Below are 26,118 nucleotides of genomic sequence, written 5' to 3' on the forward strand. Positions count from 1 at the left end.
ATCTTGATGTAGAATAAAACAGTCCCTATGTATTCCAAACGATAAGCGCTTTCGGTATCTTCTTCAGATTGTAGAGATTGGGACTGGAAATTCCTTTTTATAGTGCTTGCTTCCTTTACTGTTGAGACAATCATTCAATCATCACACTGTCAATCAGCTGTTTAAACGCACCAATCCTCTTTCCTCTCAGCTGGGGGTGTTCCATTTCCTATACCTTTTACTTTTGAAGGGTGTGACCAGTCATGAATTATTAAGCCAGACACACCTCCATGTTAGCTGATAGTTGGTCTTCTAGCTTTTAGTATAGGTTTCAGTGGAATGATGTTATTCAAGCCTGGCTCAATATCAGCACGGAGGTTCACAATCCACTTACTCTCTCTGCATTCAGTAATATTTTCAATGTCGCCTTTCCTTATTCCACTATATACATTCTCTATCACCTTATAAGTGAAAGAATGACCGACATTTCTTTCAGCATGCATTGCTAAAGCATTATGTGGATCTTTATTGATAATGTCTCTTTGATGTCTCAAAAAGCGATTTTTAAACATCTGATTTGTTGTACAGCGTTTCATTTTGAATACTATTCCAGAGGAATGGCAACCTCTGAGAAATGTATATGTCTCTCCAGAAGGTCCTGTTTATGTCGCAAGCTAGACTGAGGTCCCTGGAATAGGTAACTCTAGTCCCATCTGACATACAGATGTGCAGCATTTCCATTAGATTTGGGTCAGAGATAGTCCTGTAAACCAGACACAAGTAGTCTCCAAATAGTCTACATGCTGAGTACACTAACAGCGACTTCAGTCTGTCCATATAAGACATGTGCTGGAGTCCATGAATTTTCTTAGAAATCTTTGAGATCTCACAAGTTACTGCAGGTGTCTGATACGATACATAACAAAGGCAGCATTACATTCAATAATAAGCCTGAGGAGGGGTGAATACATGGGAGTTATAACCTCTTTTGTTCTTGAAGTGATACCTTTGCTAATCAAGTGAGTGACATAGAATGCCTTTCTCACCAGAGTAGACACATGGTGGTCAAAGTTGAGGTCACAGTCAACTTGTGTTGGGTCTCTCACTACCGAATTGGTACTTAGGGTATTACTGCTTATTTTATAATCAGCACGGACATTGTTTTTAACAAAGGGAATGGTGATGCATTTTTTAGCATTTAGTTTAAGACCATGGCTTTGGCACCAATCATTGGTCTGTGTTAGCTCCTTTTGAAGTATGCTGACATCGATAGGGGATTCAATTATAACACCTAATTTGCAGTCATCTGCAAACTTGGTTAGCCACAGCTCCTCTGTTTTGGCCTGGACTTCTGAGAAGTATATGTCAAACAAGACAGGGCCCAGCACTGACCCTTGTGGGACCCCACTGGTGACAGGTCTGCTGGTAGAGGTAAAGTCTCCCACACTGAGTGTTGTCGATCTGTAAGCCAGTTTGCAACCACCTGACAACACAGTGGTTGATATTCAACTGCGTTAGTTTGTCAATGATGCCCGAATGTGGGATAGTGTCGAAGGCCTTGGCCAAGTCAAGACAGGCTGTGTGCATGGCTTTGCCCTAGTCTATGGCTCTGATCACGTCCTCAAAGAAGTCAAGCAGGTTTAGCAGGCATGATCTGCCCTTGAAAAAATGAACTGGGGTGGATCCAGGGTTTGGAGTTCACATATATATCCTTATTTATGAAGTCCATGATGATTCGTCCCACTGCACACGTCAGAGAAGAGTAAATGCTTGCAAATCACTTAACCAGACAATGCTCCTGGTCTGACCTTATAAAGGGGCATAGTGATCACCTGGTAAACAAGCAAACAAACTGTATAAATAGGCCCACTTCTCCTTACACTCAGCTACAGACACAGTCTGTTTCACCTTGGTTTGGTTACTGCAATGACTAAGAGAACTGTAAAAGTCCACTTGTCAAATCTGCCCTTTTCGTGTTTCTATCCCGAGTCTCACAGCTGTCTTCATGAAATTACCAAATTCCTATCACCTAAGCTTAACCACACATTCATCTTTGGCTGCTTTATTTTAAAAAAAACTCAACAGGTTTCTTTGCACATTGCTTTATGGTCTCTGCTTACTCCTTTAGGTGTTTTCACAAGCTATACATTTTGGTTCCTAAGTTTCTACCACAAGTAATCACATGTTGACATGCACTGCAGCCACATTAATCTAGTCTTTTTTTCTCATCTGGGATTTTCAAACATTTACTCTCCTCTGACATGTGCAATGTCCCTCGTGATTTTTTTCATTAACCTTAACCTGTAATTCCACTAAACCTGCACTCTGCATCCTTTCCATATCACAAACTTAACTGTCCTAAGGCTTACCTTTCCTTAGAACTATTCCAGTTTGCAGTGGAATACTCAGACATCAATCACTGCATTTGAATCAATGTCTTTGTAGTACAGTTGACTGCAAAAAAATCAAGGACTCTGCTTAATGTGCTTATGTGGTTAACAACAACAAGTGAAAAATAAACTCAGCCTTCTTTAAGAAGGCAATTTGAGGTTTAGAAACGCACCTTTGAGTTGTAGAATTTGCCACCCTTGTAGTGTTTGTCAATGAAACGGACCTTCAGATCTCTTCGCAGCCAGCCACATTCCCTTGAGGCAGTTTTACTTTCCTTACTGCTGGTGTGCCCACTGTAACAACAGATGTGAAAAGTTTTTCAAAGCACAACACAGCAGTCATACTAAAAAGGTATGGTACAATGTTTTAATAAAACAATTCTGCCCTTTTCAGATTTGACAGCGTAATTCAGCTATAGACCCTCCTATATCCCATCACAGTAAGTGCTGCACTTATCACTCATACATCCATTCATCCAATGTGACAGAGTTGCATCAAACCCCTATAGTGATCCCACGAACAGCTGACACCATCCCATGGAGTTTACTAGGCATTTCAGAAAAGAAAGTACATTGCCAGCCTCTTCTGCCATAACACTCTCAAGACTTCTGTAGGCAATTTACTCATACAAATCAGTAAATGTGTAATAGAAGGCTATCCAGAGGAACTTTGACAGTCCTTCTAGAAGCCTTAGTAGATTATAAACAACCATCACTTCATCTTCAATATAAAACATGATCAAACAGATTTGTTTTATACGATTATTTTAACAACTTGTAAAGTACCAGAAATAAAAATGATATCTATTTTGCTCATTACTTTTAAGTTCTCTTATCTTAGCCTGGAAACCAAACATTAAATGAATATGTGCCCTGCAGCCATTTCTTGACCATGTAGACTAATAAGTCATTACTGAATCATCTCTAAATGAACTTAGTAAATCAAAGTTATGCCAGCTGTTCCTGCAGAAATAAGTTCTACTAAACAGAAAAGATAAAAGTATTTTGCAAATGTATAAATATATGTGGATACATGACTAATGTCAGTCAGTAAAAGACATTAAAAGACATGCATCTGCAGCGTTTCTCATGGGCCACCGCCGAAAACTGGCTTTGTTCCAAGTCGGACTTTCCCGGTAAAAACACAATAAATAAATAAATAAGTAATCTAAAGTTATAAAACCCCAAACACAAAAAAAAGACTGGATCTCTCAAACATCAAATTTGACATTAATGTAACTTAAAGAATGGATATCGAAAATTAAGACAACTTCTTAATATCAGCTATCAAACAGTTATGTAGGGGGAAGGCAAGCCCCCATCCATCTCTCACACAACCACTATTTAAGTAGTCTTATCTCAGGAAATTACACAACTTCAGGGTAAAGCAAATATTTGGTATTACAGGAAAGAGTACTTCCTTCCTCATGGCTATGCAGCCTTCGAGAATGAATATATAAGCAGAGGTAGAAGGAGGTGCACCCCCTTTACACACACACACACACACACACACACACACACACACACACACACACACACACACACACACACACACACACACACACAAAAACAGCACAAGTTTGAAAAATTTGTTGTTTCAGGAAGTACCATACTCACAGCAACCACTTTCAGTAATACAAAGCAAACACTGGAGGGGGGGGGGCTAGCCTTTCCCCCTGCATAACTGTGCTTGTTTGTCTTGCTTGCTGATATCTGTCTGTCTATTGCTGATCTCTGTCTGTATTTGATTTTGAATTGAAGTTTTTCATTTAAGATTTAGTTATTTCTATTTTTTATATTTTTCTTACATTGCATTTATTTTAAGTTTTTTTTTTGTTCTTTTGGAGTTTTAACAGGTCTTGGCTAGGTTCAGTTAGAAAAATTAGAAAATAATTCCTTTGCAGACTGTAAATAACATCCAGCTAATTAGTGGGAGGAGCTGAGAAATAGCACTCCTCATTTAACTAGCAAAATTTGGAGGCATCTTTATTTAGCTGGAGTGCTCGTTTGGCTTGCTTTTCTCTACCCGACTACTGCTGATCTCTATCCGCATTTGATTTTTCCCACCTGCCCAACTGTTGTTGTACTTTTAAACTTGGTAGCTTTTGAGCTGCCTGCCACTACTATAAATCTGACTTTGGACACTTCTCCCCAGTCCCATCTCATCAGCTCATTCTACTGAGTACTGATAAATCTGTTGGGAAAGCCCAACCCCCTTTGTCTCAAACCTGAATTATCTTTTGTTTCCTCCCTTCCCACTTACTTAAATTAAGAAAAAAAAGCTGTACGTGATGCAGGTGCTTTTACTGTATCCGTGCTTCTTACTACTTTATTTTGCTTTTCTGCTGCTTGTTCTTAAAGTGATCTGCTGCATTTATTACTGCTTGTTAGTAGCCTGGTTACATAGCAACTGTTATTCTAAGCCTCTTAGTTTTGATTTAAGCACTTGGGCCTCAAACTTATCTTACATAAGAAAGATTTGCAATCTACATTCTTGTGGCAGGAGAGGTAGCTTACATCCTTCTAAGTTGGGAATTGCTGGTTGAAGGCTCATTGTGTCTGTTATTCTAAAATTGTTTTAGTTCTGGTTTAAGCACTTGAACTTCAGGCCAGTTATTGTACATTAGGAAGGTTTGTGATCTAAACTCTTGTGGGAGGACAGGATAGCCTACACCCTTCTGAGCTGGGAAATGCTGGTTCAAGACTTACTGTGTCTGTTATTCTAAAAATGTCTTAGTTCTGGATTAAGCACTTGGGCTCCAAACCAGTCATTTTACATTAGGAAGGTTTGTGGTTTACACAGTTTACTGGAGCTGCTCAGAATATGGCGTTCTTAGCCAGAGGTCTGAAGTGCACCTGAACAGAAACTCACGGCATCCACCAAATTCTTCTAAAAATAAGTATATTTAAGCCTGGATTGTGAACTGCTGCTTCACTTTTACTGTTTTTGCTGCTGTGACTCTTTCATTCAGCACTTTGTATCATTGCTACTTCTGCCTTAAACAGCATAGGCTAGACTCAGATTTGCTGAATCTAGACTGTTTGGTATCACTTGAGCACTGAAACCAACCATCTTACATTAAGAGGGCCTCCCTCCACCCTTGTGGCAGAAGTGTGTAGCTCAGTACCCATATGAGTTGGGGATTGTTGGAATAAGAATCTGGGTGCGGCTTTCCTATTGGTAACTTGTGTTAAAACGGCTTAAATTCACTTGTAATCAAGTGTTGCGTTTATGCATAGTTGTGCACTGCACAAAGGGGGTTAGCAATACCCTGTACAGACAAAAGCACCAAGAAAAAACTTTTTCCTAATGAACAGTCACTAGATCCCTCACAGGATTCCCTGCTGCACTACAGGCAACTCAACTGAGCACTGAGCAGCACTGCCACACTTTTTAATCGCTAATCATCACCAGAATAAGTCCCCTTGTAACCCCAGAGCAAAAGCTGATCTAACTTGCTCACCCCCTAACAGTACTTACAGCTTAACCTGCTACAATGGACAGTCAGTTTCCCAATATTTCTCCAATTAACCTGACTGACATGGGCATCCTGAGACAGTAACTCACAACAACAAAAAGCCAGCACCCAAATGGAGCATAAATATTTAATGTGTATAAACACAAAAAAACAGACCGGTTTCGCCCCAATGGCCTTTTTCAATGTAAAACACAATCATTATAAGCACCACATTACATAGCAAACATAACGGAATAATTGATCATGAATTAAACAATTATAAATGTTCATTAAGACCAGGTAGAAATAATCCATCTAGTTTCAAAATCCAGGATTTTTCCTTTCTATTTAACAATTTATGCCAACCTGTTTTAAAGGATCTATGTCCCAAAATTCCGTCAATAACAATACATTTGAAAGTTGCTGACTTATGCATAATTATATGTTTATGTACAGCATTTGCTGAACATTTATTTCTGATGTTCTGAAATGCAAAGTTTTAGGGGTCTGGAGGTTTGGCCAACATAAAAAGCTGAACATGAACAGGCTACAAGATAAATAGCCCAATCACTATTACAATTACCAAACACATTAATAGAGAAAACCTTAGAGGTATTTTTGCTTGAAAACTCTTTAGTCCGACAAATATATTTGGAGAAGGAACAATGGCCACAAGGGTGGCACCCTGCCACTTGCGTGCCATCCAATGTAGCTTGTATAGAGAGTTCCATAAGCACAAGATGTTTATAATGAGTAAAATAACTCCCCAAAGTTTTACCCCTACGGAAAGAGAATTAACATCTATTCCCTAATAAATCACACAATCTATCATCAGTCAAAAGAATATCCCAGTGCTGTTGCACTACATCTAAAAATTCATGAGTGTTCTTACCATAGGTAGTAATAAACCTGATTTTAATGTCCATCTGAGGTCGATGATTCTTATATTTAAGAAGGTCATTTCTGGAAAGTAGTTGAACCTCCCTGCTGGTCTGCCTAACCTTAGACAAAGAATATCCACGTTCTCTAAAGTGGTTTACTAAATCTTTACCAAAATGTATATAATCTTCAGTGTTCGAGCAGATTCTATGTATTTGCATAAATTGTAACTTTGGGATATTGTCCATAATATGTTTTGGATGACAACTGGAGGCGTGTAGTAACATATTTGAATGATGGGGTTTTCTATACAGTGAGCAAGACAATGTATCATCAAGTTGTTTAGATATAGTCAGATCCAAAAAAGAAATGGAGGAACAGTACAGTTGTGTACCTACCATAAATGTAGATGTTCGAGTGTATTCACTGTTGCAGTAATTACTCTTGGGTTATCCTGCTGGCAGGCTACCCTTCAGTCGGCCAGAATTCCAAAGTCTAGGTCCGGCGTCGGCTGCTGTCTCCTCTTCCCTGACGTCAGTGCGCCAGGGGTATAAAAGATGCAGCCGACGCCATTTTCTTCAGTTTTTCTTGCCCTAGATGTCAGGTGCCGCCAAATTGGTAGGCTAAAAAATATGCCAATAAAAATGCATGCACAAAAATAGCATTTCCTTCATCTACAAGCAAATACACCAAAAAAAGTTGTATAGGACAGAGAAGTGCAGATAGACCCAGCAAAGAAAATGGGGATGGTGGGGTGGGTAACCTGGACTGCAACAGTGAATACACTGGAACATCTACATTTATGGTAGGTACATAACTGTACTATGTTCATCGTGTTTCACTGTTGCAGTCATTACTCTTGGGTTGAATCCCAAAGTTGAGGATGGGTGGCTGGGCTAAATAGGATTAGGAGAGGCTATGAGGCCCTGCAGGACTGCAGTAGCAAAGCCTGCTCTGGACTTAGAGTAAAGAGGTAAGTGTAGTGCTTTGTGAAGGTGTGCACTGAACTCCAGGTTGCAGTCTCTAAGATATCTTTGGTTGGTACTCCTCTGAGGAAGGCTGCTGCTCTGGTGGAATGAGGCCTAATGCCTTTAGGCACTGATTTGCCATGTTGAGAATAGCAGAAACGGATGCAATGGCCTATCCATTTAGAAATAGTCTGTTTTGAGATAGCCATTCCTTGTGATTCCCGCAGCATATGACACAAAGTTGCTCAGTCTTTCTGAAAGCTTTAGTTCTGTCCAAGTAGAAGTGTAGCTGCCTGTGTATGTCCAAAGAATGCAGAATTTTCTCACCCTTGTTCTGTGGATTTGGATAAAAGGTAGGCAAGTGAATGGTTTGGTTGAGGGCACACTGGACACCACCTTAGGCATAAATGTAGGGTTTGTCCTCAGAGAAACCCTGTCTGGATGAAAAATGATGAAAGGTTCCACAGCCATGAGTGGTTGTAACTCTGAGACTCGCCTTGCAGTGGATATTGCTAGGAGCAGAGCTGTTTTCCAGGATAAGAATTTTATATCTGCTGTTGATACTGGCTCGAAAGGAGGCAGTGTGAGTTTTTCCAAAACATAACTGAGGTCCCAGGCCGGAATTGGTGTTCTCCTTGGAGGCCTAATGTTTTTGGCCTCTCTGAGGTACTGCCTTATTAAAGGATGAGAAAAGATAGGTGGTTCCGCATTGTAATGGGCTGAAATGGCAGAGGCATGAATCTTAATTGATGAGAAAGAAAGGCCTTTGTTCAGCATCTCAGTTAGGTATTGTAAAATCTGAGGGATACTTGGTACACACGTGTTAATGCCTTGTTCCTGGTTCCAAGCACAGAATCTCTTCCATTTCTCTGCATAAGATTTTCTGGTACTGGGCCTCCTGGCCTCCAAGATAACATCCAAAACAGCTTTTGAAAGAAGAGTGTTCTGAATGGCTACATTATCCACCATGCTGCCAGATTTAAGGTCCTGAGTTGGCTGTGCAGGATCTGATTGTTTTGTTGGGTCAGCAAGTGAGAAGTTTGAGGCAATATCCATGCTGGACCTCGAGACAAGCTCTTTAAGATTATGTACCAGTGCTGGCATGGCCAGTCTGGTGCAATCAGTATCATTTTTGGCTTCTCTTGTCTGACCTTTAGGAGTACCCTGGGAAGGAGAGGCAGTGGAGGAAAGGCATATACTGTTAGATTTTTTCAGCTGAAGGATAGGGCATCCACTTTCCATGCTTGCTTGTGATAAATCCTTGTGCAAAATCTCTGCAATTGGCAGTTGTGAGGGAAGGCAAATAGATCTATGTCTGGGCATCCCCACTTCCTTATTATCATGCTGAAGACTTGTGGATCCAGTTTCCATTCGTGGGGATCCATGAGGTTTCTGCTTAGTTAAATCTGCCAGAGTATTTGTTTTTCCTGGCAGGAATTGTGCTTGCAGGTGAACTTGAAAAGCCAATGCTGTGTCCCATAAGGTCATTGCTTGTCTGCAGAGGGGGAAGGAATGTGTACCTCCCTGCTTGTTTATATACCACATGACCGTAGTGTTGTCTGTCTTTATCAGTAACTGTCCTGGATGAAGCAGGTCCTTGAAAGCTGTCAGGGCATTTCGAACAGCTAGCATCTCTTTTTGATTGATGTGAAGATGCATCTGGTTTGCAGGCCATGTGCCCTGAATACATTTTCCTGCCATATGGGCCCCCCAGGCATAATCTGATGCATCCGTTGTCAGCGTCTGTCTGGCTGTGGGCAGACTGAATGGCAGACCCTTGCTGTGGTGACAGGCTTCTGCCCACCATTGAAACTCCTGTTGCAGGCAGGGAATGAGTGCAATTACTGTCTCCAGGCTGTGGCAATGCTGAGTCCAAACACTTTTTAGATACCATTGTAGTTTCCTCATATGCAGTCTGGCATATGGAATTAGTAGAATGCAGGATGCCATGAAACCCAAGGCCTGCAGGATTTTCCTTGCAGATAAGTGGGTTTTTGTTGCCAATTTCTTGAAGTAAGTAGTCAGATGCTTTTGTTTGTCTGGCGTGAGATAAGCCATCTGGGCAGTTGTATTTAAGCTTGCACCCAGGAATATTATCTCTTGAGAGGGCACTTGCACCCAGGAATATTATCTCTTGAGAGGGCACTTGCACCCAGGAATATTATCTCTTGAGAGGGCACTAGTTTTGATTTCTTTTCATTTACTGTGTACCCTAGGCCAATTAGTAATCTTTTTGCAAACGTCAGATGCTTTAGAAGAATATCTTTGTTTTCTGCTTGAATTACGCAGTCATCCAAGTAGGGATATATTTGAATTCCTTTTTGTCTGCAAAACGCAATTACTGGTGCCAGGCATTTTGTGAAGACCCTGGGCGCGTAGATAAGCCAAAGGGCAGTGCAGAGAATTGGTAATGCATTGAGCCAGCTATGAATCTGAGGTATCTTCTGCAAGATTGTCTGATTGTGCCATGCAGGTATGCCTCTTTTAGGTCCAAAGTTACGAGCCAAGCCTTCTTGCCCAGCATGGGCAGTAGCTGCTGTAGAGTCAACATCTTGAATTTTGGAACTTCCAGAAATGTATTTAGTATAGACAGGTCCAGTACTGGTCTCCAGGTTTTGTCCTTTCTGGGTACTAGGAAACGTCTGGAGTAAAATCCTTGCCCCTGCTCTTGTTGTGGTACATGCTGAATGGCCCTTATGTCCATGAGGGCTGTAATTTGTTTTTGTGCCTCTGTCCATTGATTGTGTGGCAGGTCTGGCATACCTTTTGACCTTGGTAGAGTGTGAAAATGGAACCTGCAGCCTTGGGACACTATGTTCAGGACCCATTTGTCTTGGGTAACCATTTGCCAATTTGATGAAAAAAGTGCTAGTTTTCCCCCTAAGGGGGCTGCCAAAAGAAAAGTGCTTGGATCTGGTAGAGGAAAGTCATTGGGACTGTTTCCTGTAAGGCTGTGATTTGTCTTCTCTGCTTTTGGAGGTAGGAGCACCCCATTGTTTAGGTCTGTATGAGCCTTGGGGCTGAGATCTGCCTCTGGGACGCCTGTATCTGCCTCTTTGTGGCCTGTTTGACACTGGAAAGGACCAATTTTTAGAAGGCCAGTTCCTGCTAAACCTGGGTGGCTGTACCTGTAAGAAATCCTTGACTGTCTGCATGGATTTTACTTTATCCTCCATTTTTTTCAACACCTCTTCTGCTTTAGTACCAAACAAAGTATCATGCTGTAATGGTGCATCTAATAATTTTGCTTTAACATGATCAGGCAGATTCTGTTCCTTTAACCAAGCATGCCTTCTAATAACAAAACCTGTAACAGCGGCCCTGCAAGTGGCCTCCAGTGAATCATAACCACATTGCAAAGTATGCTTTCCCAATTGTTCAGCTGCATGCAATAAATCCTGCAATTCCTTGTTCTCAGAACATTCAGTATTTGTCAACAATTTCTGTTTAAGCAGTGACATTAAATATTGCTGATATTTAAGCATATGAAATTGACAATTTAAAGCCCTTACAGCCAGGGTAGCAGAAGTGTAGACTTTTTCCCCCATCTGTCTAGAGCCCTAGAATCCCTATCAGAGGGGACAGGGTTTTTTGCAGTGGAAGTTTTGACCCCTTTGGGACCCTGAGATATAGTTTCTGGGTCAGCAGCGGGGTTTTTATATAGGAATTTATGAGAATCCGGGACCCTGTAGTATCTGTCTGGCTTAGCAGGTGCAGGGGGTAAAGAGTCAGGGGACAGGCCGGACTCTGAAAATACATTATCTACAATGTCTAGAACAGGTGGAATAGCAAGGGGTCTGTGCTGAGGAAGTAGCAGAAAGTCCAAGAGCCTTTTCTTAGATTCAGAATAATCTTGACTCTCCCAGTGGAAATGCTCCCTCATGGTATGCAGGGTTTCCCCAAAAGAATAATCCTCAGGAGAAGAGGCTGAAGGAAAGAATTCTTCAGCATCAGAATCCTCATAGGGAAGCATGGAGTAATCATGTTCAGAAGAGGAATCAGAGGAAATAGAAACCTGATCAGAAGAATCATACTCTGTCTCTTGCCTAGGCCTCTTAGGAGGAGGTGGATGGGAGCCCCTGATCAAAGTAATTAGGTCTTTGGCCATTCTGAGCATCTGTTTTTTAGGCATGAAAGTCTGAGCAGGAAAATGCTGTACTTGTTTCTTTGTCTTTAGTGCTGCTTTAGTCTTTGTCTTTGATGCTGAAGATGGCTTAATATATAGTTGTGTAGGTCTGAAGACACCCTCAGAAGCCGATGCCTGCTCAGCGGCTCCTGACCCATCTGAGGGAATGATTTCCGAGTGTCCAATACCTTGAGTATCCAGAGGCCCAGTTGGCTCCACGTAGGAGTCTGAAGCGGCCTGTGGCTCTGAGGTAGCGGGCGCCAGGGGCTGCGAAAGCAACTCACTGAGAACCGGCAACTGGCCTAGCAGTGGCCTCGTCGTTGGTTTTGGACCTCAGATGCCTATCCTTTCCCTTGTCCTTGCATTTTTTGTAAACTCCGGTTGTCGGCTGGTACAACGTCATTATAAAATTAAATCTTCGGCCAAAGTAATGAAATGCAAAATCGAACAGACGCTTAATAGTGCGTTGGTTAAATCTAGCACAAAACTGACAGCTAGCAACATTGTTATCAGGGCCTAGGCAAGGACTACAGTAAGAGTGAAAATACTTATGAGGTATTTGCTTCCCACAAGAAATACAATTGTTAACTTTTTCTGACATCGGTCTGGAGCAAGAAAAAAAGTTTCCCCAATGGGGTACTTAGCTTTAATGAAGACTTCGGTTCTGAAATTCGGATTTGAATATCTCAGGAGTCGGCCGACCGGCACTTGCGAACTGCTTTTGCTTCGGGCACCATGCGGCAAGAAAGACTGAAGAAAATGGTGTTGGCTGCATCTTTTATACCCCTGGCGCACTGACGTCAGGGAGAGGCGACAGCAACCGACGCCGGACCTAGACTTTGGAATTCTGGCCGACTGAGGGTAGCCTGCCAGCAGGATAACCCAAGAGTAATGACTGCAACAGTGAAACACGATGAACATCATCATAATTAATGGTAAACTTTATATCCCATTTATTTTCATTCAAATACTGGACAAATTCCTGTAAATATACAATGTCCGACTTCCACACCATCCAGCAGTCATCCAAAAATTACGCCAAATATCTATTTCCCCAAGAAAAATATTATGATTATTATCATATATAATAATCTGCTCGAGATAACCCATGAAAAGGTCAGCATATATGGGTGCAAAGGATGCACCCATAGATGTACCTTTCAACTGCAAGTAACATTTGGTGTTAAAGTAAAATACATTTTTAGACAAGACATGCTCCGCCAAACATACAAGAAATGTATTGAAACCTGGACTATATAAGGACAGTCTATTAAGCCAATATTCCAGGGCACACAAACCCGCCCAGTGTGGGATACTAGTGTATAGGGACGTAACGTCCAATGTACACAACAGCCAGCTGGGTTCCAAATGGGTATTAGAAACAATATTCAAAAATTCCGTTGTGTCCTGTATCCTGGCTCTAACTCCAGATAATAAAGGCTTAAGGTACATAGTAAGGTAGGCAGACAAATGTTCAGTGAGATAACCTTTTCCAGAAACTATGGGTCTTCAAGGTTTTTTTTTATATCTTTGTGAATTTTTGGAAGGAGATAAAAATATTGTGATGATGGATCCTTAACCTTCAAACGAAACATCGTACGTTTATCTATATTACCTTCACTAACTGCAGACTCCAAAAACGCATCCATTTCTTTTTTAAATTCCACTGTAGGATCATAGGGCATGCAAGTATAAAATCTCACATCTTGCAACTGGCTGTTAGTTTCTTCAATATATCAAGATTTATCCATTACAACCGTTGTTCCACCTTTATCTGCTTGAATAATAACAATATTCTTATTGTTCTTTAACCATGTCAAAGCATCCACCCTATAGATATATTTGAAGGAGAAATGTGTTTTTGACGATTCAAACCAAAGTGTAATTCTTTAATATACATATTTGAAATACCTCCACATTTTTATTCATAGGTGGAACACAGGTTGACTTGTTAAACCTGAAGCTATTACTTTCATTATATTCATTAACACATTCAATACCCTGAAATGTAATTTAAGGTTAAGCAATCTACAAAATGCATACAAATCTTCAATAAAGATATTTTCAGAAACAAAAAACCTTGGAATGAAATTTAGACCTTTATTTAGTAACACAATCAGATTTGGACAGAACAGCTGAGGAGATATTGATAAAGTACAGTTGTGTACACTTACCATAAATGTAGATGTTCGAGTGTATTCACTGTTGCAGTCATTTCATTTGGGTAATCTGCTGGCAGGTTGCCCTCAATCGGCCTGAATATCAAAGTCTTGGGTCCTGCGTTGGTTGCTGTCTCTTCTTCCATTACGTCAGGTCATCAGGGGTATAAAACATGCAGCCGACACTATTTTATTCAGTTTTTCTTGCCCCAGATGTCAGGTGCCCCCGAAATGGGGAGCAAAATATATATATATATATATAAATTATATATATATAAATAAACAACAATATAGAAGTAAATGTATTTTTAGCAACATAAACTTTACCTTCATCTAAAAGCAAATACACCACAAAGGCTTTAGAATATAGTGAAGGAAAGAGAAGTTCTAGAAAAAAGGGGGATGGCGGGTGGGTAACCAGGACTGCAATAGTGAATACACTCGAACATCTACATTTATAGTAAGTGTACACAACTGTACTATGTTCTTCATGTTTCACTGTTGCAGTCATTACATTTGGGTAAAATCCCAAAGCTATGGATGGGAGGATGGAACTAAATAGCATTAAGAGCGGTTATAAGGCCCTGCAGAAATGCAGTGGCAAAGCCTGCCCTGGACTTAGAGAAGAGAGGCAAATGATAATGCTTTGTAAAAATATGGACAGAGCTCCAAGTAGCAGCTTCTAGAATGTCTTTGGTTGGAACTCTTCTGAGAAAGGCTGCTGAAGTAGAGGCAGCCCTGGTGGAATGTGACCTGATTCCATTGGGCACTGGTTTACCATGATGTAAGTAACAGAAACGAATGCAGTGGCTTATCCACTTAGAAATAGTCTGCTTTGATATAGCCTTCCCCCCTGATTCTGCAGTAAATGCCACCAGTAGTTGCTTAAACTTTCTTAGAGATTCGGTCCTGTTTAAGTAGAATCTTAGTTGACTGTGTACTTCCAATGAATGCAGAATCTGTTCCCCCCTTGTTCTGTGGATTTGGGTGAAATGTTGGCAGGTGAATAGTTTGGTTAAGAGCCACACTGGATACCACCTTAGGCATAAAGGAAGGATTGGTCCTGAGGGACACCATGTCCAGGTAAAATGTAATAAAAGGCTCCAGAGCCATGAGGGCCTGTAGTTCTGAAACCCTTCTTGCTGAAGTGATTGCCAAAAGGAAAGCTGTTTTCCAAGATAAAAACTTTATATCCGCAGTAGCTGCTGGTTCAAAAGGAAGCAGGGTGAGTTTTTCCAGCACAATATTGAGGTCCCAAGCAGGAGTTTGTGATCTTTTGGAAGGCCTTAAATTTTTGGCCCCTCTAAGATACTGTTTTAGCAGAGAATAAGAAAAGATGGGAGGCTCCGTGTTGTAATGAGCCGAGATGGCAGAGGCATGGATTTTTATTGAAGAAAAAGATAGGCCCTTGTCAAGCATCTCAGTCAAGTATTGTAAAATCTGAGGAATATTTGGTTTTGCTGTGTCCGTTCTTTGTGCTTGGTTCCAAGCACAGAATCTCTTCCATTTATCAGCATAACACTTTCTAGTACTAGGCCTTCTGGCTTCCAAAATGACATCCATCACAGATTTACTGAGAAATGTTTTTTGAATAATTACATGATCAGCCATGCTGCCAGGTTCAGAGTTTGGAGCCGAATGTGCAGAATTTAATTGCTCTGCTGAGACAGTAGATGAGGTATTTGAGGCAAGTACCAAGGAGGGTGTTGAGACATATTCTTTAGAATTGGGTACCAGTGCTGTCAAGGCCAGTTCTGGGCAATTAGGATAATTTTTGTTTTTTCCTGTCTGCCCTTTAGTAAGACCTTGGGGAGAAGAGGAAGAGGAGGAAAGGCGTAGATTGATAAGTTTTTCCAACTGAAGGATAGGGCATCCACTTTCCATGCTTGTCTGTGATAAGTCCTTGTGCAGAATTAGTCCAGTTGATAATTTTGGGGAGAGGCAAATAGATCTATGTCTGGGCTCCCCCATTTCTGTGTTACCATGCTGAAGACTTGTGGATCCAGTTTCCACTTGTGAGGGTCCATAAAATTTCTGCTTAGGTCATCTGCCAGAGTATTTTGTTTTCCTAGCAGGAATTGTGCTTGAAGATGTACTTGGTAAGTAAAGGCTGTGTCCCACAATGCCATGGCTAGTCTGCAAAGGGGGTAGGAATGTGTACCCCCCTGCTTGTTTATGTACCATATAACCGTGGTTTTGTCTGTCTTTATCATTAGTTGTCCTGGATGAAGTAAGTCCTTGAAGGCTTTCAGGGCATTCTGAACAGCTAGCATCTCTTTCTGGTTGATATGCAGATGCATTTGTTTTGGGTTCCATATGCCCTGAATGCATCTCCCTGTCAGGTGGGCCCCCAAGCATAGTCTGATGCGTCTGTTGTTAGAGTTTGGGTGGCAGGGGGTAGAGTGAAAGACCGTCCCTTGTTTTTGTGACATGTCTCTGCCCACCAAAGAAACTCCTGTTGTAGGCAGGGAATGAGAGGAATCATTGTTTCCAGACTGTGACAATGTTGACTCCATAAACTTTTTAGATACCATTAAAGTTTCCTCACATGCAGTCTTGCATATGGAATTAGTAGAATGCAGGATGCCATGAACCCCAAAGCAAGCAGAATTTGTCTTGCAGATAACTGGGTTTTTGTTGCCATCTGTTTGAAGTATATAGTCAGTTGCCTTTGTTTGTCTGGAGTAAGATAAGCCATTTGGGCAGTTGTATTCAAGCTTGCACCCGGGAATGTAATTCTTTGAGAGGGTACCAGTTGTGATTTCTTTTCATTTATTGTGTACCCTAGGCATGTTAGAAGCCTTTTTACAAATGCCAGATGTTGAAGAAGAATGTCCTTGTTTTCTGCTTGAATGAGACAGTCGTCCAAGTAAGGATAGATTTCTATGCTTCTTTGTCTGCAAAATGCAATTACTGGTGCCAGGCACTTTGCAAAGACCCTCGGCGCAGTAGATAAGCCAAAGGGCAGTGCAGAGAACTGGTAATGCATAAAACCTGCCTTGAAGCGGAGGTATCTTCTGCATGATTCCCTTAATGGGATATGCAGGTATGCCTCTTTTAAGTGTAGAGTCACTAACCAAGCGTTCTTGCCCAGCATGGGTAGTAGCTGTTGTAAAGTCAGCATTTTGAATTTTGGAATGTCCAAGAACGTGCTCAAAATCGATAAGTCCAGTATTGGACGCCAGGCATTGTCTTTTCTGGGTACCAGGAACAGTCTTGAATAAAAACCTTGTCCTTTTTCCTGTTCTGGTACTGGTTGACTAGCCCCCATATCCATGAGGGACGTTACTTGTTTCTGAGCGTCTGCCCATTGATTTTGTGACAGATCTGGCCAACCGTTTGGAATTGGAAAAGTATGGAAATGAAATCTGCACCCCTGGGATACTATGCTTAATACCCAGTTGTCCTGGGTAATTAACTGCCAATTTTGAGCATGAAGTGCTAATTTCCCCCCCAAGGGGGCTGCCAAAAGATAAGTGCTTGGTGATGGTAGAGGGAAGTCATTGAGACTGCTTACTGTAGGGTTGTGCTTTGTTTCCTCCAGATTTGGAGGTAGAGGCACCCCATTGCTTTGACCTGTAAGAACCCTGTGATTGGTAACTAGAGTCTTTTGAGCGCCTGGATTTGCCTTGTGAGGCTCTGTTGGACACTGGAAAGGACCAATTTTTAGTAGGCCAGTGCCTACTGAATCTGGGTGGCTGTACTTGTAAGAAATCTTTTACAGTTTGCATAGATTTAGCTTTGTCTTCCATTTTCTTTAAAACCTCTTCTGCCTTATTACCAGAGTATCATGCTGTAAAGGTGCATCCAACAATTTAGCTTTAACATGATCAGGCAGATTTTGCTCCTTGAGCCAGGCATACCTTCTAATGACAGATCCAGTAACTGCGGCCCTGCAAGAGGCCTCCAAGGAATCAAAACCACATTGCAAAGTATGCTTTCCAACCTGCTCTGCTGCATGCAATAATTCCTGTAATTCTTTATTTTCCACACAATCAGAAATCAACATCATTTTCTGTTTCAATAAGCCCATAACATGCTGTTGATATTTAAGCATATGAAACTGGCAGTTTAAGGCCGAGGTTGCAGACGTATAAACCTTTTTTCCCCATCTATCCAGCTCCCTAGGATTTGGGGGTAGGATTTTTGGCTGTAGAGGCCTTTACACCTTTGGGACCCTGTGAGATAGCTTCAGGATCAGCAGCAGGATTTTTGAATAAAAATTTGTGGGAGTCAGGAACCCTGTAATATCTGTCTGGCTTACTAGGAGCCGGCGGTAGGGAATCAGGAGCCATGCTTGATTCCGAAAATACATAATCAACAATGTCTAATACAGGAGGTATAGCCAAAGGCCTATGCTGAGGAAGAAGAAGGAAATCCCCAAGGCTCTTTTTTGATTCAGAGAAATCCTGACTCTCCCAAATGTTTCCTTAAAGTATGCAAGGTTTCTCCAAAAGAATAATCCTCAGGAGAAGATGCAGATGGGATGGATTCTTCTGCATCTGAATCCTCATAGAGTGGTATAGAAAATTCCTGATCAGAAGTGGAATCAGAAGAAATAGAAACCTGATCTGAAGATTCATAATTAGTGTCTTGCCTAGGCCTCTTAGCAGGGGGGGGGGGGTTTGGGAACCCCTGATCAAGGTAATTAAGTTCTCAGCCATTTTGATCATCTGTTTTTAGGCATAGGGGCCTGAGCACGTGGTTCATGCGTCGGTTGTTTTTGTTTTTGAAGCTGGCGTCAGTTTTATATAGAAATGTTGAGGCCTGAAAACACCCACAGAAGCCGGTGCCTGCTCAACGGCTCCGGACCCATCCGAAGGAGAGACATCTGCAGGTTCAATACTCTGAGAATCTTGGTAGAGGCCTGCGATTCAAAAGTAGTGGGTATCAGGGGCTGTGAAAGCGCCTCACTGAGTACCGGCAAACCGGCTACTGGCTTAGGAGAAGCTTCATCATCGGTTTTGGACCTCGACGGTCTGTCGTTGTCTTTTTCTTTGCGTTTTTTTGTGAACTCCGGTAGTCGGACTGCTATCATATGACATTCCAGGGTAATTAAATCTGGATACAAACTATTTTGAAGCAAAAATATACCAACGCTTAATAGTGTGTTGGTTAAATCTAGCACAAAACCGACAGCAAGGCACGTTATGATATGGGCCTAGGCAAGGAATACAGTACAAATGAAAATCCTTATGAGGTATTTGCTTCCCACAAGTAATGCAATTATTAACTTTTACTGACATCGGTAAGGAGCAAGAAAAAGTTTCCCCAACAGGGTACTTAGCTTTAACTGAAGACTTCGGTTCTGAAACTCGAATGCGAAAATTTCAGGAGTCAGCCGACCAGCACTTGCGAAAGTACAGTTGTGTACCTACCATAAATGTAGATGTTAGAGTGTATTCACTGTTGCAGTCATTACTCTTGGGTTATCCTGCTGGCAGGCTACCCACAGCCGGCCTGAATTCCAAAGTCCTGGTCCAGCGTCGGTTGCTGTCGCCTCTTCACTGACGTCAGTGCGCCAGGGGTATAAAAGATGCAGCCAACGCCATTTTCTTCAGTTTTTCTTGCCCCAGATGTCAGGTGCCCCCAAAAGGGAAGGCTAAAAAGATTATGCCAATAAACATGCATGCAGTAAAGTAAACATTTCCTTCATCTACAAGCAAATACACCACATAGGTTGTATAGAATAGAGAAGTACAGATAAAACCCAGCAAATGAAAGGGGGACGGTGGGAGGGTAACCTGGACTGCAACAGTGAATACACTCGAACATCTACATTTATGGTAGGTACACACCTGTACTATGTTCATCGCATTTCACTGTTGCAGTCATTACTTTTGGGTTGAATCCCAAAGCTGAGGATGGATGGCTGAGCTAAATAGGATTAGGAGAGGCTATGAGGCCCTGCAGAACTGCAGTGGCAAAGCCTGCTCTGGATTTAGAGTAGAGAGGTACGTGGTAGTGCTTTGTAAAAGTGTGCACTGAACTCCAAGTTGCAGCCTCTAATGTGTCTTTTGTTGGTTCTCCTCTGAGTAAGGCTGCTGAAGTGGCTGCTGCTCTGGTAGAGTGTGGCCTAATGCCCTTAGGCACTGATTTGCCATGCTGTAACAGAAACGGATGCAATGACCTATCCATTTAGAAATAGTTTGTTTTGAGATAGCCTTTCCTTGTGATCCTGCAGCATATGCCACTAAAAGTTGCTCAGTCTTTCTGAAAGCTTTAGTTCTTTCCAAGTAGAAGTGTAGCTCTCTGGGTATGTCCATGTGGGTTTGGATAAAATGTAGGCAAGTGAATGATTTGGTTGAGGGCCACACTGGACACCACCTTAGGCATAAACGTAGGGTTTGTCCTCAGAGAAACCCTGTCTGGATGAAAAATGATAAAGGGTTCCACAGCCATGAGTGCCTGTAACTCCGAGACTCGTCTTGCAGAGATTATTGCTAGGAGCAGAGCTGTTTTCCAGGATAAGAATTTTATATCAGCTGTTGAGGCTGGCTCAAAAGGAGGCAGTGTGAGTTTTTCCAAGACATAATTGAGGTCCCATGCAAGTATTGGTGCTCTCCTTGGAGGCCTGATGTTTTTGGCCCCTCTGAGGTACTGCTTTATTAAAGGATGAGAAAAGATAGGTAGTTCCGTATTGTAATGGGCTGAAATGGCAGAGGCATGAATCTTAATTGATGAAAAGGAAAGGCCTTTGTCCAGCATCTCAGTTAGGTATTGTAAAATCTGAGGAATATTTGGTACATATGTGTCAATGCCTTGTTCCTGGTTCCAAGCACAGAATCTCTTCCATTTTTCTGCATAAGATTTTCTGGTAGTGGGCCTCCTGGCCTCCAAGATAACATCCATAACAGCTTTTGAAAGAGGAGTGTTCTGAATGGCTACATTATCCGCCATGCTGCCATATTTAAGGTCTTGAGTTGGCTGAGCAGGATCTGATTGTTTTGTTGGGTCAGTAAGTGAGAAGTTTGAGGCAATATCCATGCTGGACCTCGAGACAAGCTCTTTAGGATTGGGTACCAGTGCTGGCGTGGCCAGTCTGGGGCAATCAGTATAATTTTTGGCTTCTCTTGTCTGACCTTTAGGAGTACCTTGGGAAGGAGAGGCAGTGGAGGAAAGGCATATGCTGTTAGGTTTTTCCAGCTGAAGGATAGGGCATCCACTTTCCATGCTTGTTTGTGATAAATCCTTGTACAAAATCTCTGTAATTGGCAGTTGTGGGGGGAGGCAAATAGATGTCTGGGCATCCCCATTTCCTTGTTATCATGCTGAAGACTTGTGGATCCAGGTTCCATTTGTGGGGATCCATGAGGTTTCTGCTTAGTTCGTCTGCCAGAGTATGTATTTTTCCTGGCAGGAATTGTGCTTGCAGGTGAACTTGATAAGTCAATGCTGTGTCCCACAAGGTCATTGCTTGTCTGCAGAGGGGGTAGGAATGTGTGCCTCCCTGCTTGTTTATGTACCACATGACTGTAGTATTGTCCATCTTTATCAGTAGTTGTCCTGGATGAAGTAGGTGACAGCAACCGACGCCGGACCAGGACTTTGGAATTCAGGCTGACTGCGGGTAGCCTGCAAGCAGGATAACCCAAGAGTAATGACTGCAACAGCGAAACACTATGAACATCTGCTTCTGCTTTGGGCACCGCGCGGCAAGAAAGACTGAATAAAATGGCATCGGCTGCATGTTTTATACCCCTGACGACCTGAAGTCAGGGAAGAGGAGACAGCAACCGAAGCAGGACCCAAGACTTTGATATTCAGGCCGACTGAGGGCAACCTGCCAGCAGATTACCCAAATGTAATGAGTGCAACAGTGAAACACGAAGAACATCATTATTAGTGGGAGTTACCTGGGTTTCAGAAAATTCAACATTACTTCCAAAGAGCCATTATGCTTACTTTTGGACTTATGCCCCCCCCCCCTTTGTTATAGATAAAGAGACTGAATCAAAATTACGTGATGAACTATCTTGTTCCACATTATAAGACTTCTTACTAGCTGGTGACGTCTGCTGTCTATCAATTTCTGTATCAGTATAAGAGGACGAATCCTCACCAGAAGTGACACTAATAGATTTTTTTCAGGATGGACTTATTTCTTTTTCTCTTTTGACCCATTGGCAAAGACTCCTTCTTTTTCTCTTTTGACCCATTGGCAAAGACTCCTGAGCAAACCTAACATTTTTACCACTTTTCATATATTCAAAGGGCTTACCCAGTTGATAGACCCTCGAATCCCTGTTAAACTTACGAATTTTCCTTTCTTTTAAATGTTCAAAATGGATGAACCTTTGAAAGATTTAGCCTTTTCACAAATTTGAGTAACCTCATGTGTCTATTCTACATTCATAAAAACTCATGTAGGGTTTGAACAAACTAGAGATGTTTTTTGCTGAATTTCATCCCAAGAAGACAGTAATATGCCATCAGGTTGGCCAACTAAAGGTTTAATATGAATTCTCAAACCCCTAGGGGTAATTTCTTTTTCCAAATAAGCCTTAAAAAGCATTCAATGCCAAACACATGATCTAAGATTTTTCATATGTTTGCTGAGCTGGTCAAACAGAGATACAAGCTGAATCCAGACTGCATTCAATCTGAACACACGTATTATGTATGCTCCCCATCCCAAAAACTTGAATATATCTTCTTTGTCTGCTGACAACCCTTTCAAAATGGCGGTTAAATCCATACATGAAAATGCTAACAATGAAACTGTTTAGCTCATACAAAATGAACAAAACACTATTATTCAAACATAAGTATACATGGCATAAACACAAAAATAGCTGTTTAACAATGAATAAACAAACACTATCATCCAAAAATAGATAACCAATTATACACATGTAATACAGCCCCAATGGTTTCACAAAACCTTTAAAGCATATAGTACATTCAATTCAATTAAAAAAAAATAAGTCCTTCTTTTGATCACAAAAAAGCAATTATAATTGTCCATCAGAACCAAACAATTTCAACAGTTAAACATAGCTCTTACTCGTCCAAAAAGATTGTTACTGTTCGTGAAGAATATATAAAAGCACCAAAAAAGTTCGAACAATTATTTAAGGGCAAGGGCAAACCAATAAATGTCATCCTGGAAACAATGCAGCAATTGCCTCATGAATACTGACAACTATTTGCTCCTACAGCAAACAAGTATAGTATGTGAGAGATGCAACTATACTGTGAAACTGGAATCAAGCCTCTAATGTAACAATAAACAGTACATAAAACAGGTTGTGAGCTCACACACCTCTCCTCACACAAGATAAAAGTCATGACACATAAACCCATATACATGGAGGTACTCACTAAGAGCCTAGCAAAAGACCAGAGACCTCCCAAGCGCAAACAACTCACACATACTAGAGCACAACCAAAATCTACTACACGTAACACGCATATCAGTGTCTCAGCGAATAAGCCCCAAGGCAGAACGCCTCAAAATTAAATGTTCTGGTCATAGGAGATTCCATAGTGAGACACACAGATGTCCCCATTACCAGCCTGAACAAGCAGAAGGTCATGGTCAGCTGCCAGTCAGGTGCCAGGATCTGTTAAATCACACATGCATTCAAGTCACTCAACAGCAATTACTGTTATGACTCTGTTATAGTACATGTTGGAGTGAATGACTTGAGAGTACCTCCCAGGATTATATGAAGGCAGACATGACTGAACTCTCAGACTGTGTGTCCAGGCAGGTATGCCCCTAGCCTTAAGCAGCATTTTACCTTCACCCAGGATGATGCCACAATATAAACAAAAAATGATTGACTTCAACAATTGGCTTAGCTTCTGGTGTTAGTCCAGGGGGATCCAGAATCCGTCAGCCTGAGAAGACACAGCTGACAGACCATGCAGCTTTGCCAGAGATGGTCTTCACCTGTCTCTTCTACGATTTTGAAGACTGGCAAAGACACTTGCCTCCCCCATAGTGTCTTTTGTAGGCAATATCAAAACAACAAAACTTTCGATGTAAAAAATTCACTACAGACAAACTCAAAGTTATGCTACTTAATGCTAGGAGTCTAAACAGGAAACTAAACTCCCTGGAAGCTCTTTTCACCTTGGAAGATGCTGATATCTGTGCAGTCACTGAGACTTGGTTCAGTGCCACACAGAGCACCCCAGCCGTGCAAGGCTACAATGCCTTCCACACGTTCAGACCTCAAAATGTGTGTGAAAGAACCAAAGGTGGAGGTGTAACCATCTTTAACCAGTCTTGAGGTGTATTTGAATTTAATAAACAGTACGACTCCCTTGAGCTACTCCAGGTCCAAATAACTATAGGTAAAACACCCTTCCACATCATTGCTAGCTACAGGTCCCCCACCGTGAACCATGAAAAGCACACCGACCTACCTGGACTTGCTTGAGTCACTCACTATACAGCCAAACACCTTTGTCATAGGATATTTCAACTACCCTTCTATCAAGTGAATGACGTACAAGAGCACAAGCCCGGTCACGCTGAGGTTCCTAGACTTTAATATAAATGGTCTGGAACAGTTAGTCTGCACCCCCATAAGGGGCTCAAATGTTCTGGTATTAGTACTCACTAATATGGGGGAATGGGGCACTGCACTAACCAGTGTTCTACTCTCTCTCTAGTAAGGTCAGACCATAGATCTGTCTCATTTGAAGTAACAATCAGAACTGACACCTCCTCAGGAGCAATAAATTTATTTTTAATTTATTTAACATTTGCTGACAGGGAAAGTCTGACTAAGACAGAGTCTACTTTCAGCGGAGGCCTGGGGAGAAATGCTCCAGATGCATGTCTTTGGAATGTAGGAGGAAACCTATGCAAACGCAGGGAGGACATGCAGATTCCACACAGAAGGCACCCCAGCTGAGAATCAAACCGGAGAACCTCTTGCTGCGAGACAACACTGTTAGCCGCTGCACCACTATGCTGCCCAAATTAAGAAACTTCTCCAACACAAACTATAGCCTATTAAGCGATCCCCCTACTAACACAGCCAACAATGACTCCTATGAAGAGGAGTACTCAAACGTCCTGCATAAACACTTAAACAACTGTAATGACTTTGCTGTACCTGATGGATCAAAACCAAGTCCTTCTGTAAAAACAAGCCATCCTGGTGGACCTGGAGTATAAACAGGTTACATAACAAAGAAACTGATATCTAAGAACAAGAGGAAACTTAGTCAGCAGAGAAAGAGTACCCTCCACAGCTTGAACAGCAAATCAGATATGGTAAAGTCCTCTAAAGCTAGTTATTAGGCTAAGTTAGCTTCCCTAGCTACAGACAATTATAAAGCATTCTTTAGCAAAATCAGAAATCTAAAAAGGAATACTCGACTATGTGCTGAACTCACACAGTGGGTGGTACCGCTCACACTGACCCTGAGGAAATTGCCAACCTGTTAGCTGACAGATTTGGTGCAAACTTCATCCCATACCTGCCAGCCATATCCTGACACCTGTCCTCTCCTTAGTATCACCAATGAGCAGGTCACAGCCATGCTCTCTAGACCAAAAATACGGCCTCTATGGGACCAGATAACATCCCAGGCAGCTTACTAAATAACCTAACACACATGACAGAGTGGATCCATTTGGCACTCTCTTTAACCATAGTCTGGGCACTGACTTTGGTCCAGCAGAGTGGAGAAAGTACAGTTGTGTACACTTACCATAAATATAGATGTTCAAGTGTATTCACTGTTGCAGTCATCATCTGTGGGTTATCCCTGCTGTGGTAGCCCTCGGCCGGCCCTAATACCAGAGTCAATGTTTTTCTGCTTTGGCTGCAGTCGCTTGCTGACTGACGTCAGTGCTATAAAGCAAGGCAGCCAATGCCATTACATCAGTTTTTCTTGCCCTAACCAATCAGAAGCCCAAGTAATATCATAAAGTGGTCCTGGTGGCTAAAAGCCACCTAGAGAAGCTTATGTCTCCCTAAAGGAAGAAGATATAAGGGTGAAGGAGAGAGGGAAACCAGGACTGCAACAGTGAATACACTCGAACAGCTACATTTATGATAAGCGTTGAGAACTGACCTATGTGCTTCGTGTTTCACTGTTGCAGTCATCACCTGTGGGTTATCGCTGCTGTGGTGGCCCTCAGCCAGCCCGAATACTAGAGTCAACATTTTTCTGCGTCGGCTGCTGTTGCTT

At 41.9% G+C, this 26,118-nt stretch overlaps 1 protein-coding gene across 1 annotated transcript in view; it reads right to left on the reverse strand.

Annotated features, from left to right (window-relative positions):
- GPKOW (G-patch domain and KOW motifs) overlaps window positions 1–26,118 on the reverse strand; it is a 743,201-nt gene that overhangs the window by 178,860 nt on the left and 538,223 nt on the right. The window contains exon 8 of the mRNA XM_044080190.1: window positions 2,543–2,663. Within this exon, the coding sequence (XP_043936125.1) occupies window positions 2,543–2,663 (121 nt within the window). The remainder of the gene's footprint in view (window positions 1–2,542; window positions 2,664–26,118) is intronic.

This window comes from Protopterus annectens, chromosome 8.part0, assembly GCF_019279795.1.
Source record: "Protopterus annectens isolate FY-2018-M chromosome 8.part0, PAN1.0, whole genome shotgun sequence".
In the NCBI taxonomy this organism is placed as follows: Eukaryota; Metazoa; Chordata; order Ceratodontiformes; family Protopteridae; genus Protopterus; species Protopterus annectens.